The 16,480-nt window shown below is 53.7% G+C and overlaps 1 protein-coding gene across 10 annotated transcripts in view; it reads left to right on the top strand.

Moving 5' to 3' along the window:
- The window catches only part of INPP4A (inositol polyphosphate-4-phosphatase type I A), a 121,549-nt gene that overhangs the window by 52,419 nt on the left and 52,650 nt on the right, over nucleotides 1-16,480 (top strand). For 9 of the 10 annotated variants that reach the window (XM_043918653.1, XM_043918654.1, XM_043918648.1 and 6 more), the window contains exons 2-4: nucleotides 12,064-12,134; nucleotides 13,195-13,401; nucleotides 13,949-13,993. In XM_043918653.1, coding sequence (XP_043774588.1) covers nucleotides 13,296-13,401; nucleotides 13,949-13,993 — 151 coding nt within the window. In that variant the 5' untranslated portion in view covers nucleotides 12,064-12,134; nucleotides 13,195-13,295. Of the gene's footprint in view, nucleotides 1-5,334; nucleotides 5,481-12,063; nucleotides 12,135-13,194; nucleotides 13,402-13,948; nucleotides 13,994-16,480 lie in introns of those variants that run through there. The other variant, XM_043918645.1, reaches the window with a different exon arrangement.

Here is a 16,480-nt window from a genome sequence, read left to right as displayed (position 1 = left end):
CGTTAGGTTTGTGAGAAATACCGGCGGGTTAGGTTTGTGAGAAATACCAGCGGGTCTTTGGGACAGTCGTGTCCCTGGGTGGGTTAACCTGGTCAAGACCCGTGTGTCTCCACGTTGGGTCCGCTGCTTTCATATGTCAGGCCACTGCCTGAGTGACAAGCTGGTTCACATTTCTGGGAAAAACCTGAAGGACGTTGTGGGCATTTTGTAAGGAGGGGGAGGAATGTGTATTATTCTTCAATTGTGGAGTGTGTACCACCAGTGTGAGCTGGGGACAGCCTGGTGACTATCTCCCCAAGCTCCTTGGCACATTCTTCACTGACTCAACTGGGACATTCTGTAGCGAATGAATCAAACCTGTTGGAGGCAGTACAGAGGAGGAAACCACAGTAGTCCTGCAAAGAGCAGAGGAACCCCTGCTCATTATGTTAATGTGTCAGCACCAAAGGGAGGTCTGGAGTGATGACTTGCTGATTTCGGGGTCAGTGTATTTTTCATCCTACTTTCCCACTGAAATATAACGTGATTTTATGGTATTCTACAAACCCTGTCTCCACCATCAGAAATCTGCAACATTTTTTTTTTTTTTTTTTGTCAAATGTTTTATTGAGTGTAGACATCTGGAGTACTGTAAAACATGCATTATCTGTAGATTCAAAAGGAGCAAGCCACATTGTCCTCACTGTCAAATGTGTCAGGCTTGGCATACATGATGGAGATTAATGAAGTATCATGAGAGTAATATGGTTCCTGAAAAGCTTCTACAATTTGGAGTAGGGTCTTAATCGCGGGAAAAGCAAAGCTGTTCATGTTTAGTGAACTTGCAGCTCATTGGAGGTACACAGTATTTTAATTTTAAAACGAATAAAAATAATTGTTTGTGGAAGATTCCCATCACCCCAACTTTACCTGCCCTTTCAATTTTCAGAAATTTTAATTAAAAAAAAAGTATATGCCGTTTGGAAGTTGTACATTTGAAATGTGCAACATTTTATATATATATATACACACACACACACATATATACATATATATGTGTATACATACACACACACACATATATATTTTAAATTTCAGTATCAGTATTGTTGGCTAGTTTTGTCTGTGCATCCTGCTCACTTTGTGTTTTTTTAAGTACTTTGTTTTGAAATATTTTGACAAAAATAGGAAGCTTAATCTCAGCTTAGGAAAAGGAGCTCAAACATGAAATTATTGCGCCCCCCCCCCCCCCCCAAATAAAAGACACTGTTCTCATCCCAAAGTTCTCTCTTGCCTTCTCTAAGAAGACCCGTTTCATCGCTCGTGTCTGTGGCGCTGACTGACGGCCGGACACGGGCTCAGGACTGGCTAACCAGAGGAGGCACTTGTAAAGAATGCGGCTGGTGACAGAGAAGGAAATTCTGTTTAGTGTGTCTTGAATCTGAAATATTTTCTTCAAAGGAGATCCTGAAAAGGGATGGAGTAAAGGAAGTAATATTCCAAATAAACCTCGTAAGATGAAAATGATAACTTGTGAAAGAGCTTAAAGATCGAGGGCCTCTGTGAGTGGACAAGCTTATGCCTTTTTTTAGCGTTTGTTTGTAGCTTAAATTAGTGGTCCTGGTGCCGTGTGTTGCTTTTGGAAGAGAGACTGGACGGGAAAGACCCACCTTCTGGTCTTGGCTTCCCTCTGTAGCTCGTGGCCCCGGGAGCCTGGGTCCTGTCTGCCACACGCCGCCAGGCAGCGAGCATGGCCGCCTGCACAGGCGTTTTCTTCCCATGGAGCCCAGGTGAGGCGGGTGAGCAGCCGGTGGGGGGGTGCACTCTGGGCTGGCAGGCCGTGGTCGTCTCCTCTCTTGAATCCTCGCACGTGTTGAAAATGTAACGAGAAGCTTGGCCTTTTGTGAGAATCGGGCAGCAGATACCAAGTCTCGGGGGAGCCTGACTTGGGCGCGGCGGGTGGGACAGTCGGCCGCCCTATGCAAAGCGTGCCCCGTCCCACGCCACCCTGCTTGCTCCCACCACGGGGCCCCAAGGGTGGTGCTGGGCACTCGTTCTTACACAGAAGCCTCAAGCCGTGTGTTGCACTTTTCTCTGCAGCTCTCTTGATTTCATGTAAGAGAGCGAAACAGTATCTTGGGGTGCTCCGCCATCCCTGGGTCCCCACGCACAGTCCAGGGAGTGTGGCCCCATCCCCGCCCTCTGCCCAGCTCGACAGCTTCCTTTTGGGGGACTGTGGCTGCAGGCCGCCGTTACTGTGACCAGCCAGCTGCTGGGGAAATCTCAGTAGCCATTGCAGGCATTCCAGGCCTCCGGCCAGGCAGGAATGGAGTGGAAGGTATGGCAGGATAGTCCTTCCAGAGTCACGGTCTTATCTGGGTGATGGTTTTTGTATAGCAGCCCCACCTATCACATTAAATTAAGGTACACTTGAGTTTGTATTGGGGTTCTGTTATTAATTTGTGAATCCCTTTTAGCTTTAGTTTAAGAGTTCCAAGAAAAGCGTTTATACCTAATTCATATTTATGTTATCCATTTAAAATAAAATAGTGTAAAAGACAACGAACACTGTGAGTTCCTTGACTTTTCCCTTTGAAGGTTAAGAAGCACTTGCTGTAGGGTCTCTCTGTTCGGCTGTGACTTGAGACTGTTTGGTCCAGCCCCCCTCCCGCCTCTGAGTGGGAACCCCCCACAGGCTCAGGTATCAGTGCTGCGGCGTGTCCCCTCCAGCCAGGGGGCACCAGCCCCCAGTGAGGCCTTCGGGTCACCTGCCCTGGGAGAGAGCTGGGGTGGGGACTCCGGGAGAATCCTTGTGTTTGACCTGTTTGGTGGCTCCAGCCAGAGAGTTGAAGGTAGGGGCTGTCAGAGGGAGGTATACATGTGTAAACACGTGTATACCTTTGGCTGATTCAAGTTGATGTATGGCAGAAACCAACACAATATTGTAAAGCAGTTATCCTCCAGTTAAAGATGAATTAACAAGTGGGGACTGTCAGCCGCCCCACGTGCACTGGGTCGTCAGCAGCGGGGGCGGATAACACGGGGGGCGAGGTGGGGGAGGAGAGAGCTGAGAAGGGTTGTCCGTCCTGCCGACGTGGGCCCCACAGGCCAGCTCAGCCGTTTTCCTGCCCAGGGTTTGTAGGTCAGCCCAGAATCTTTATGAAGATGCGCCTTTTCTGCTTAAACGCACTGGCATGAGATCCTCCAACTTGCAACACAAGGCCCTGCTGTCAAGTGTGGTTTTCGGGCCAGTGACAGGGGGAGGGGAAGCCGCGTCAGCGAGCAGAGGGCGCTGCTGCAGCTGGGGTGTGGGCCCCCGCCCTGGGAGGGCACCCGCTCCGCGCACTCTGGCCCCCAGGAGCCTTGAGCAGCTGCAACCACACCCACGTTGGCACTCTTCACTGAGAGCACCGACCTCTCCCGCAGGGGAGGAGCACAGGAACAGGGTCGGGGTGGTTTCTGCCATGGCGGCTGGAGGGAGTCAGGCCCAGCCTCCTGGTGGCCAGTTCTGGGGGGAGGCAGAGACAGGCACAGGCCAGACCCTGCAGCCTTGGGTTTGGGTGGAAAGAGAGAAGAGAAAGCGTCTCAGGCAGAGAACAGGGCAGTCCAGCGCTGGGAGCCAGATTCCCTGCCGGCTGTGTCTAGAACCGAGCTTTGAGTGAGTGCCTGGGGGTGGGGCCTTGGATCTGTGATGACACCTGCCTTCATTGGCTGCAGACAGGCTGAGCTCCGGGTCCCAGGGAAGCCGTGGTCCGCCCCTCTCTGGCCCCTGGGAGACGCGTGTCTTCACGCACACGGGAATCAATAAATACCGGATGGTTTCTTCCATGCTGAACATGTGCATTTGGGGATTTCTGTGGTCTTGCCGAGAGGCCAGCACAGAAACAGGCTTTCATTTAATTACGTGAGGGCTTCGAGTGGCCCAGGTGACAGGAGCAGGCCGTGAGGCTGGTTGCAGTCGGGGACCTTCTCGGGAGAGAGGAGTGACTTGTCCCCAGCACCGACGGCAGCTCTTGCGGTGGCCTGTGTGCTTGGAGCCGCGCTGTCTTTGTCCTCGGTGTCCTGGGGAGCTGATGTATAATCGGACGGCACGTGGAGCCTGGGGCGTGGGGTGAGGGGAGAGACGGACACGGGGTCAGCTCCTCCCTGGTTCAGCACCCACGGTGCCCCTGCTGGAACCGGGGAAACAACCCAGGGAAGGTCTTGGAAGACGTCCCACCAGCGTGGCCCTCAGATTGTCCACCACTCGTGTTCTCTGTGATTCGTTTTCTGAGGGCTCCTCCTGTTCATCTCTGGGTCCCCGAGACCTGGCCCATGTGGTGTTGCTGACGAGATGGTTGGTTTACAGAGAAGGAACCCTGTGAGGTGGAGAAGCCGGAGCGGGGCGGTGCCTGAGGGACGCGGCTGGAGTGAGGGTCGGAGGAGGGGGCGCTCGTCGGGGCAGAGGGGCCACCGCGGCTGCTGGTGCTGCCCCCACGAGCCGTGAGCTTGCTGTGAAACCATGTCTCCTCTCCCATCTCGATGTGAGCACCCAGGCCTGCGGTGCTCAGCATAAGCACGCGTCAGCCCTTTATTCACAGCAGCTTAGTTTCAGGTGAGTTCCTGCAGAAAGTCCCTTGGAGGCTCGTGGTTTGCAGGCGGGTCACTGGGGCTGAGCTGCACCCTTAACGCGGGCTGTCCCCGAGGCCCCCTGCAGGAGCTGGTTTGTAGGAGGATTCACAGGAGACGAGGGAGCTGCCCTGTTGCCCAAGAAAGAGCGGCCTTACAGAGGACAGCTGACCAGGACGTATAGAGCCAGGAGGCCACAGGCCACAGGCAGAGGGTGGGAGGGGCCACGTGCTCGTGGGGACAGAAGGGGCTGCAGGGGGCTGTCAAGCCAGGGCCGCGGGGCAGATGTGCTGAGGCGCGCTGACGTCTGGACCTCTGGGGAGGATGCAGCTGGCACGAGTCACTGATGGGCGGGGTGTAGGCGTGAGAGGAAGAGGCGGCCAGGCGCCCACACTGATCTGTGTCTTGGCTGGAGCTGGTGGAAGGATGGAGCTGTGCTGACCGAGGTGGGAGAATTGAGGGGCCGGGTGATGCGGGGTGGGGAGCAGGGACTGGAAGGGCCTGGGCTTGTCCTGCTCAGGGCACTCCCCCACACACAGCCACACACACCCACACACACAGCCAGTCCTTCAGAGTGGCAGTCACCAGCCCGTTTGGCACCAGGGATCGGTTCCATGGGAGACATTTTCCATGGAACAGTGTGGGGTAGGGGATGGTTCTGGGATGATTCAGGTGTGCTCCACTTACTGTGCACTTTATTTCTGTTGTTGTTACATCGGCTCCACCGCAGATCATCAGGCATCAGACTCCTGAGGTTGGGGACCCTGATTTAGAGGAATATCCACGGCCCACCCAGAGCCTCAGTCTTCTCACTGGAGTCCAGAGATGCACATTTGAATGTAGGTTAAGGCGCTGGATCCTGTCAGCTGCCATGTTCTTGAACTAATGAGCAGGTCAGTTAATTAAGGTGGGTGAACTTACGCCACGCTGTCTGTTCAGTGTCCCTGTCAGTGAGCAGGCCTTGGGGAAATGGGCAGACACAGGAGGGGATCGACTGTCCCCTGCTGAGTGAGCGCAGGCCCCATGGGGCCCCAGGTCGGTTTGTTTGGGTCTGTAGGTGAGAATGTCCACCAACTACAGCACATTTCTTGTTTCCCTGTGCTTGCCTTTCTGAGACACGTCACTTTCCAGCGTTTAAATACCAGCAGCCCCAAACTATTGTTTTGAAACTCACTCATGTGCTCGGCCTTGTTCTTAGGGCCCCAGTCAAAGCCTGAGCCCACCCCCTCCCCGCTCCCCTGCTCCGCACAGAGGCTGGAGCAGAAAGTAGGAGAGATCCGGGTCCCTGCTCCGAAGGGGAAGGAGGAGGCGGCCTCCCTACAGGCTTTCTCCAGCACAAAGGGACCGTGGGGCCACCCCCTGGAGAATAGGATCCAAGGCTGTCCAGTCCTAGGGCTGGGGTGGGGTCTCCTTCAACCCTCCCCTATGATGGGGGAGAGGGGCATGGATTCCTCCCGCTAGCAGTCATATCCTCATCTTAAAGGAAGGTGGCTTGTAGAGATGCCATGGCTCCCAGTGGCTGACCAGGTCTGACAGCAGAGCCAGGCCTCCCCCACCAAGCCCCACCACCTCTGAGAACAGTCCTCCATTCACCAATTCCTTCCCAACAGCAGCTGTTAGGCCTGAATTTGTGTGATACCGTTTGAAACTGTGATCACTCTGAGCTGAAGCACAGCAGAGTTTCATGGACCTGGGGGCAGAGTTGTGGCTGGAGAACCAGGGAGGCTGGGGAGTTCAGACTGAGCTGGAGGGAAGGCCTTTTCGGCTCATAGATGCCCCAGGACGAGTGCGGAGCAGACCGGACGTGCGGAAGATTAGGGAACGCCTGGGGGAGGAATGCAGGTGTCACATGGAGGCTCGGGCTCTGTGGGCTGTCCCGGGATTCTTCACACACGTGCTGCTCCTCGGGGCATCCCGCCGTGTTGCTGTTCCTGATTTACTGATGGTGAAAGCAAGGCTGGGAGAAGCTCTGTCACTCTCGCAGGAGGAGGGGTCTGGAGTAACACTAAGCGAGCAGGTCTTGGGCGCATGGCCCGGCCCTGGGCCTCTGCCGGTTGACCCAGGCTTCCAGGTCCTGGAAGAACCTGGTGGACCTGGTGGACTGCAGTGTCTGGGGCTGGCGGAGTCGAGGCCAGAGCACAGGGGCCAGGCCTCAGGCTTGCCTGTGTGCCTGCTTAGAGCCTCCCAGGGGCCCCGCTCTGGTCCCAGTCCCTGGGCCTTCCGGCCCTACCTGCCCGGTCACTCCCGGAGCCTTTGCCTCAGGCGGCCTTCCTGGCCTTTTGTGGGAAGGACGCACATTTGGCTCAGAAGGTAAAGAAGCTGCCTGCAGCGCAGGAGACTGCCTGTGTGTTAAGGGTCCTTACTCAGGTGAGGCTCGGGGTGGGGAGGGGGAGGGCTCTGCTCCTGCTCCGCGGTCGCGGGGACCTAGTTTCCTTCCATCCAGTGACCCCACCTTCCCTGGGTGTAGAACTGCCCACCAGGCACCTGTGTGTAGCCGGGAGTCCAGGGAAGTGAGGATCCCATGACCACTTCGCCATCTGCCTCTGAGCTGGTGCGTGTCCTTTCTGCACGGGTCACCCGGCTCTCTCTGCCCCTGCGAAGGGGCTGGAGGGACCTGCAGGCGGGTGAGGTCCGTCTCAGGCCTTGGTGTTTTCTTACTCAGCAGGTGCTTGTTAGACCCCCGGTCTGTGTTTAGGCTTGAACTCCGCACCCAGGAGGATATGGAGGAAGCAAGGACTTGAGGTCTGACCTTCACGGGATACAGGTGCCCAGCTGGTCATCCCACCATCACATAGGAAGTGGATCATCCCGATGTGCAGACTGGCTGGTGGATTAGGGAGCCTCTGTGAAGGAAGCGTCACCAGGTTCAGCTGCTTGACACCTGAAAGCCAATACTTGAGAGACAAGTGCTAGTGGGAATGGAAAGGCTGCTTTATTTAGCAGGCTGGCAACCTGGGGGGAGATGGCAAACTCAGGTTCATAGTGAAAGTGAAGTGAAAGTCACTCAGACATGTCCGACTCTTTGCGACCTCATGGACTATACAATCCTATAGTCCATGGACTATATACAGAATTCTCTAGGCCAGAATACTGGTGGGTAGCCTTTCCCTTCTCCAGGGGATCTTCCCAACTCAGGGATCAAACCCAGGTCTCCCACATTGCAACCAGCTGAGCCACAATGGAAGCCCTAACTACCAAGATTCTGCTTGACTGTGATCATTTTTAAAGCGAGAATCATTGAGGGGGTGGGGAGGAGGTCATTCATTATCTTCCACTGTGTGCAGACTTTCTTCTGATTGGCTGATGGTGAGATATTGGAGCAGTGCTCCAGGAGTCTGGTGCTCAGCCTGAAGTCCTCCCCTTGGGTGAGGGCCCTGGTTCCTACAGAAGAAAATTTTGTTAAATATATTCCTTGAGGGGGATCAGGACCCTGCCCCAAGGCTACACTGTTGTTTCTTGACTGTTCCACCCCGTTTTTTGTATCCCCTCTCTGATGAGCAACTTTTGAATCTGTCCTTTGGAACTCAGGGAAGGTCACGGAAGCTGAATGAAGCCTATTTTCCTACAACCAAGAGACAGGGGACACAGGAAGGACTTTCACCCAGGAGGGGCCCACAGGGTCCTGTTCTGCTGCAGACAGGCTGTTGGCTGCAGGGGAGGCTTCATGCAGAAGGGGCAGCTGTCCCTTCTTGGGTTACAAGCAGTAATTTTCCTACCTGTGAGCTGTGTGACACCTCATCCATCCTGGATGGGGATGTGAGAGAGAGCACTTCCTCTTTCTGATTCCCTAGCCAGCCTCCTCCTCAGGGGCTGTGCTGACTCATCAGGCCTTCCCTGGCCTTCCCTCTTGGAGAGCACAGTGCCAGGGAGGTTTGCTGCCTGTGGCGACAGCGATTGAGTGCAGAGGGTTGGGATTGGAGAGGGAGTGGCCCCAGGTGGTCTCGGGGCCTCTTGCTTTGGGTTGAGGCTGGTCATTCATCCTTTACCTCCATGTGACCTTGAGGAAGTCACCCTGCCTGGGTTTCTCTGACCACATCCATGCAACTGCTAAATTTTTAAGATGACTTTGAGAAGACCCTACCCCACCCCGGCCCCCCACTTGGTGTTCTGACAGATGCCGTGGGGCCGTCCTCCCCTTCAGCTCCTGCTCAGTAGAGGTTCCTGAGCCAGAGGGGCCTCCAGACCCTTCCCAGGCCTTGCTCTATGAGGGGAGGGGCGGGGAGGCCTTCCCAAGACCAGCTCCCCCAGAAGCAGAGCTGTGTGAGCCATGGGTCCTCCCCGTCCTTGGCCACGTCTCCTGCCCCCAGTGGTGGAAGGGACCTTTGATGGAGGAGGTTACACATCCTCACAGAGTGAGGAGCCGAGACAGTTAGTTTCAGGAGTTCTTGCTTCTTTCCTAAAAATTCACGTCCTTCTAAACAATTCCCCCGCCCTCGCTGTCCTCTTTAAATGTCGTTTTTCTTGCTAATGAGTGCTGGTCTTCAAATGGGGCTAGGAGGAAAACCAGGGACCTTGGGAATATCAGATCCTAGGTGAATTACCTTAAGTTAATGAGATTAATAAGGGAAGTTGAGTTTAGCTGTGCAAATTAGCTTCGTGTTCTGGGTCTCGATGACTTAAATTGCCGGTCTTAATTAGATGCCCCCCCAAAACCATGAAGCGGCTTCTGAGATCCCTTTGACCTAAAAGCTTCTCTGATCCGTTCACTCTGTCAAGTGTAAAATTAGCCTATAGATGTTCCTCTTTAAGCTGTCCCCAGAGTCTCACAGGGCCTCTGGTATCTGCCACCCTCCAGGGGATGGGGCGGGAGGGTGGGTGGGGTGGGCACCCTGCAAGAGGCGGGGCTAGGGTGGTTGAGGAACCTTCCTGGGTGGCAGGACGTCGGGGTGCAGGTGTTGTCCTCTGTTCGGTGGCCTGTCTCCCCTGTCCTGATAATGAAGGGGGTGACGCAGCTAACGCACTGCGCTGGCAGCCGGGCGGAGTAAGGGGATTTCTGGGTACCTCCTCTGCCTCTGGCCAGTGTGGGGTGCAGTTCTCAGTGATTCACGAGGATGGCAGTAAGCTGAGAAAGAAAATGCTTCTAGGATGCCCCCAGACATGGCCATCGCTGTGATGTGGTCCCTGACTGGCTCTGTCCCTCTGGGCCCTTCTTTTTAAACATCTTTGGCCGGAGCACAGGTAGAACATCCCATGAAAACATACAAGATGCAGAGCTGACATAAACACTCTCCATGCTGTGTTGTTTTTATTACAGTCATTAAAAGAATCAGCCTTTTTATTGGGTGTAAAGACCATTCACGTACAGCTTGGTGAATTTTCCCACAGTAAATCCAGTCCAAGAACCATCCCCTCCAGCAGGAGCCAGAGCACTCCAGAGGGCACCCCCAGCAGCCTCTGACGCCCTCCGCGGCCAGCTCTGCCGCTCAGAGATACTGATGCCGCTGTCCTGACCTCGCACACCGCACGCTCGCTCGGCCAGTGCTTGAACTTCATCGAGCCGGGGTTGCCTCGAACGCACTTGCGTGGGTCTGGCTTTCCCCTTGACGTTGTTCCTAGAGTCATCTGTGTTGTTTTGTCCGTTCTGCTGTTGATGGACACTTGGATTGTTTCTGGTTTTTTGATATAGAAACATCCGTATGCTCTACTTTTAATTAGTTTATTTGCGTCAGGTCTCAGTCGTGATGTGTGGGATCTTCATCGCGTCACGCGGATTCTGGGTGTGGTGCGCAGGCGTAGTTGCTCTGAGGCATGTGGAATCTTCCCCGACCGGGGATCGAGCCCTTACCCACTGCACCACCGGGGAAGCCCCTCTAGTTTTTGAATATTATAGATGTCCCTGCTTTAAGTGTTCTTTACACACGTTTTGGTGAACCTAAGTGTGCGTTTCTGTGAGCAGTTGCTCCTGAGTTGCGTGTTCAGTGTGGGGCGACCCCGCGGGCTTCCCGGTGCGGCTGGGCCGTCTTACTCCCCAGCAGCAGGGTGTCATCCCACCCTTCATCCCTGTTCATCCCACATCCTTGCCAGCTCTTGGCGCTGCCTGTCTGTCCCAGGCTAGCTGTTCTTGTGGGTGCACAGAGGCATCTCATGGTTACCGTTAGTGTTCTCCTGATGACTAATGAGGCTGAAGAACTTTTTGTGTATATGTTGCCTTTATTGTAATCATTTTAGCAGCCAGGTAGTAGTGTGTCTTACAGATGGTCCGAAATGCACTTACCTGTAGCTGGGCATTTAGATTGCTCCCTGTATTTATCGTTACAAATGATAACCATCTCTGGACCCTTGGTGAGAATTTTGTATTGTTTACAGATTTTGATAAATAATGTCAGATTGCTTTCTAGAGTATTCAAACCTTTCCAGAATGTTGTCAGTAGTATAGGAGAACCCGGTCGAGTTTCCCCGAGGTCAGCAGGCAAAGCATATTCTCATTAGAAGAACAGGCAAAACCTCTTTAAGGAGCCTAGTTTAGATAACTCTAGGTGTACTTAGCATTCTTTCATTATTATGATTGCGTTTGGTCACTTTTCCAAAGTATTTTCTGTGAGTATCCCTCTTTTATGAACTCATACCTTTTGCCACTTGATTTACAGTGAGTTTTTCCTTGGTCAGTTTGTGTCAGTGTTATTGTAAAATACAGGTCTTAGTACTGCAGGCTCTTTCTGCACCTGCCCCACTGTCACAGCGTAGCTTTGGCCTGGTGCCTTTTGATGTCAGCGCACTGTTGAGCCTTCCCCTTGGTGACTTCTCTGGGGTGTCCCCCGCCAGGCCACTGCCCTGCTCTGGTGTGCCCAGGCCCAAGGTCCCCGGATGCCCCGTGGAGGGGGCGGGGAGGAACGCAGCCCGCAGGGGAGACTGGGTTTGCCTGAGGGCTGCACGCCCCAGGCCCCCGGCAGTTCCAGGTGCTCACGCTGGACCCTGAGGCCTGCCCGACGGCCCTGGCGGTGCTGCGCCGCGCTGGGCCCGAGTGTTGTGCTCGGGGAGGCTCGGGGCCGGGCAGCAGCGCCTTTTCATTGCCCACTGCCGTCCTCGCACATGTTCCTCACTGCCGCCCCGCGAGGCGGGTACAGCCCCCCTCGTCTTAGTCACAGGGAGCAGAGGCTCCGAGGTGCCCAGCTTCTCCCAGAGCCTGACGTTTGTAGCAGGAAGCCTGGGACTCAGCCTCTTGTCTCCTCCTTTCCGGGGGCCACACCCCAGCTCCCCAGCAGGCCCTCCAGGGCTGGCACCCCCCCTTCCCCTCTGTCACCACAGGAGGGGGCATAGGAATGAGCACTGACTGTTTCTCATTCTTTGGGGCTTTGAGCAGAACATCTGTTTTTGAGTTAAATGTTAAGATTGGTGTATGGAGCACAAAGGAGCATATAGTAGTGCTGGGCTCCCCCCGTTTTTAGGCATGAAGATAATAACATACATGTTATAATAAGCATTCCCGAGAACTTCATGTCTGCTCAGCTTGTTAAGTTTACACTTTTCTATTTTTAGATGATGGATTTGGATGTGCTTCTGTGAAGAGATGCCGCGTGTCTCCACTGGCCCAAGGACAAACATGTCCAGTAAGTTGCCGGGTGAATTAACCCAAGAGCGGGAACTCAGGCCCTGCAAATGCAAAGGTGTTCACACCCTTTGAGAAGACGGGGTGTCTGGATATATGGGGACCTTTGAGGGGATTTTTTTAAGGTTATATTTATTTATTTTTAATTGATGATTGCTTTACAATTTTGGCTTGATTTCTTTTTTGAGGCCTGGAGTCTTCTGCTGTTGTTTAGAGGTTGCTCTGTAGGAGCTGGTCCATATTTTGATGAGTTATTGATGTATTTGTGGGGAGGCAGGCAATCTCCCCGACCTTCTCCTCTGCTGTCTTCTTCCATTCTCCGAGGGGATGTTGTAAACCAGCCTTATTGCCTGATATGACTATTTGAACTTCTAAAGGTTGGTTCCTTCTAGAGATAGCAGGAACGGCAGCATAAAGGGTTGGAAGAATTTGAAACTCATTCCTTGCCGAGTACGCCACTCCTTAGAGCAGAGTGTGAGCTCCATGCTGGCCAGAGCGTCTGGGCAGCTCAGCCTGTGGCGGCTCTTTGCCCAGAGACCCCATCCGCGCAGCCCAGCACTGTCCCCGGAGGCGCAGATTGTCGTGCATTACGGAAAAGAACGCCCGAGTGACCCTCATGACGTTCCTGTAGCTCCCGTCGACGCACCGTTGTCCCCGCTGTTCTGCTGTGCTGTTTCGGCCAGTGGGCGGCAGACCTCTTCCCCCACCTCTTATCCTTCGGACAGGGATGGTAGTGAGCTGATTTATCATTTTAAAGTTCCTCTGAGATTTGTCAGTGGGAAATCACAATAAAGCAAACTCCAGCCATGGTTTATGATTATGTTTGAGCCGTCATTTAACGTGGTACGTCTCTGTGGAAGAGACCGTGATCTCTGTATGGAGTCCCGTGGGTGAGAGCAGGGGAGGAGGTGACTAGACAGGACCTGGATCGTCAGCCTCTCCCCTCCTCACCTGCCAGGGACCGTGGCTCCCCCGATCTTGCCTGGGTAGGTCACGTGCCCTGTCACCATATTTTGAGTTTCTCTGTTTGTTTTAAACCAGTGTTTGTTCCTGTTTCTCAGGACAGCTGCCGCCTTAGGGGACGAGGGCGTGGTGACGGGGCTTCTGGGGACTCCGGCGTGGTCTGACCCAGGAACGGGAAGTCATCCTCACCAATGACATCATGACAGCAAGAGAGCACAGCCCTCGCCATGGCGCCCGGGCCCGCGCGATGCAGCGGGCTTCCACCATCGACGTGGCGGGCGACATGCTGGGCCTCTCTCTGGCAGGTGAGCCTCAGCAGGCTGCCTGCGGGCCCTCACGGTGGCAGTGCTGGGGTGCTGGGCCTGGCAGCCCCCCGTTTGGACTGGAATAGGGAAAGTCAGCCCTCTTCCTGGGACCAGCATCCCCTGGAACCTGCCCGCCGGGGGCTCTCCAGGTTGCGTGGGCACCTCCAGAGCTCGCTGGCCAGTAGGTAAGGCGGGAGTGTCCGCAGTGCCTGTGTGACAGGTGCCCAGACAGCAATAAAAGCCCTTCGCGTTGTGGATGTACAGGCCCGGGGGAGGGGGTTTAGTCTCAGGGTCCACGACTTCTTAGGAATCGCAAATCACCTCATAAAACAGTTTGGGAGAGAATGGAAGGCAGAGTGTTGGGTCCCCCCCCATCCCATTTTATTGAGGAGTGATTGACATCAATATATCACTGTAAGTTCTAGAGCTTGCTGGTTTGATGTACGCATACTGTGTCGCCACTGGTGATGGGGTTTTTTGCATCAAATCTGAAAGCAGAGAAAAGTTGATTAAGGCTGATTTTTTTCTGTCATTTCTTTTTATCCAGGAAATGTGCAAGATCCGGATGAGCCCATTTTAGAATTCAGCTTAGGTGGGTGTCTTTAATTTCTTGTGTTAATAACGTGTAGCTGGAGGACAAAAGCAGAAGCGCCACAGCTGGCAGGGGTTTGCACAGAGGTCCTGCCTCTGCCAGCACGGCTGCCGACGTGCTGCTGGGAGGGGGAGGCCGAGAGGCCGGGGGGGGGGCCTCCTGCGGGTGCAAGGGACCTCGGGCTGCCTGACGTGGGGCGCCCTCCCCTCTGCGTGTGCTCCATCCAGGCCAGTGGTGGGGAGCGGGCAGGAGAGGGGCCCCCAGAGATGCAAAGTCAGCCTCCGGGGGAGCGGAGGACGGGTGAGGACATGGGGCCCAGGGCCGCGTGGTTCTCCTTCCCTGACCCTTGCCCCACGAGCAGAGGCGCTGCCGCCCGTGTGCCGCCCTCTCCTGAGCATCAGTGAGCGCGTGCCCGAGTCGGGCAGCATGGCTCACCGTGGGCCCAACACTCGCTGGTGTTCCTCCCCTTGCCCTGTCCCCGAAAGGCTGCTGAGTGAGGCGTGCCCACCTCGCCCTCCTCACCCTCCTCTTCCCATCCTGATTCTGCCTGGCTACTCCTCGAGGCTGGAGGCTGTCTCTGGTGAAAGTGAACTCACTCCTCCACAGAGAAGCAGAAATGCTGGCCTTTGGAGCCCAGCTAAAGCAGGCAGCTGGCCACCCGGTTACTGTCGGGGAGCCTGCCGAGGCCAGCATGCCCCGCAGCCTCCCGAGACCGCCTTCTTAGAACCGAATGTGTGTTTGCTGTGCTCACAAGGATGGGTGCGTGTGTGTTGGTTGCAGTCTTACTCATAATAACCAGCACTGGAAACAGCGTCCATCAGCTGGAAGATTAACTATGTTATGTGCATACAGTGGATGGGTGCTCAGCTGAGAAAAGGACCAAATCCGTGATACACCCCTGGGTGCGTCTCAGAAGGATTGTGAAAAGTGAAAGAAGCCGTAACAGGCCGGGTGTTGTGTAATTCCATTTACGTGACAGTCAGAAGGATGAGTCTGTAGTGAGCGCACAGGTTAATGCTTACCTGGGAGGGAGGTGAGGCCCGACGGGGCAGGGAGCACAGCCCCTTTGGGGCGATGGAGGTGCTCCCTGTCTGGACAGTAGTGGTGGGTCTAGGAGTGTGTACGCTGATCAGAGCTCAGTGCTACACTTAAAGTGGATGTGTTTTACATACAGATTATTCCTCAAAGGTGATATAAAGCAGAATGAAAGAATAGATTGCTGGACCTTTGTGGAAGGCTCACAACATGAAAGAAAGAAAAGATTAGAAACAATAGAACTTGGGCTTCCCTGGTCGTCCGGTGGTTAAGAATCCCCCTGCCAGTGCAGGGGACACAGGTCCGATCGCTGGTCCGGGAAGGACGCCTGCGTCGTGGAGTGACTAAGCTGCGTCACAGCCGCTGAAGCCGGCGTGCCCGAGCACCCGTGCTGCGCGATGAGAAGCCCGCACACCACACCTGGAGGGCAGCCCCGCTCGCTGCAAGCAGAGAAGAAGCCTGCACAGCAGCGAAGACCCAGCTCAGCCAGCAATAGACAAATAAATCTGTACAAAAGAGGGGGTAAACTGAGGAAAAGGAAGATCCAGGGAACGGAGCCCAGCACAGGAGAGAAGTAAAAGAAACCCTTAATGAATAGTGTTTGCTTAGCGTTAATAATGTAGGACATGGATGTAATGAAAACGTTGAGTTAACCTGACTATAGAGAGACAATGAGAGTTGATATAATCGAAATAAAATCTTCACGCTATAATAGAAATCTAGAAATCAGGACGTTTCTGAATCTGACAAGTCAAGGGCAATAATATTGTCATATTAATTAGACAGACGGAGGAAGAAACAGCTTAATAAGGTGAGGGAGAATTGTATGTTAAATGAATTTTACTACACACACACACAAAACAGAAGGTGAGGAGTAGGAGCCAGGTAATTGAATGGTCGGATATTTTATCTTAAAAACAGAATTTAAAACTAAAAAGCACTCATTTAAAAACCTTTATTAGAGAAAATGTTAGAGGGAAAGAAAACCCTATCGGAGAGACTCACAGTTAGCATTTTGGTAGATATCCTTGCAGATTTTTTTTTACACCCACAGAGTGCTATACAGAAATTTTTTATGATTTCTGGTTGCGGAGGTGATAGAATTATTTACAGAATTGTCATCCTGGTGTTTTTTAAAAGTCATTAAAAAAAAATCTTTATTTAATTTGTTAATTCCTTCTGTTTTATGTGTTTTGGTTTTCTGGCCATGAGGCATGTGGGAATCTTAGCTCCCTGACCCTGCATTAGAAGGCAAAGTCCCAACCATGTACCGCTAGGGAAGTCCCATCATCCTAGTGTTCTTAATGTGGTTTTCTCATGTGGCAGGACGTCACTGGCATCCTTTCATTTTAGTCTGTGTGGTCTGCCACCTCATCATTTTAGATGCCTGCATAGAGTCTGCTAGGTAGCTATCCTGTATTTATTTTAACCAGTCTCCTCTAATGCTGGACA

Source organism: Cervus elaphus, chromosome 11 (genome assembly GCF_910594005.1).
Source record: "Cervus elaphus chromosome 11, mCerEla1.1, whole genome shotgun sequence".
Classification (NCBI taxonomy): domain Eukaryota; kingdom Metazoa; phylum Chordata; class Mammalia; order Artiodactyla; family Cervidae; genus Cervus; species Cervus elaphus.
The sequence above is the reverse complement of the archived record's forward strand: the minus strand, read 5'-3'. Positions and strand labels throughout refer to the sequence as shown.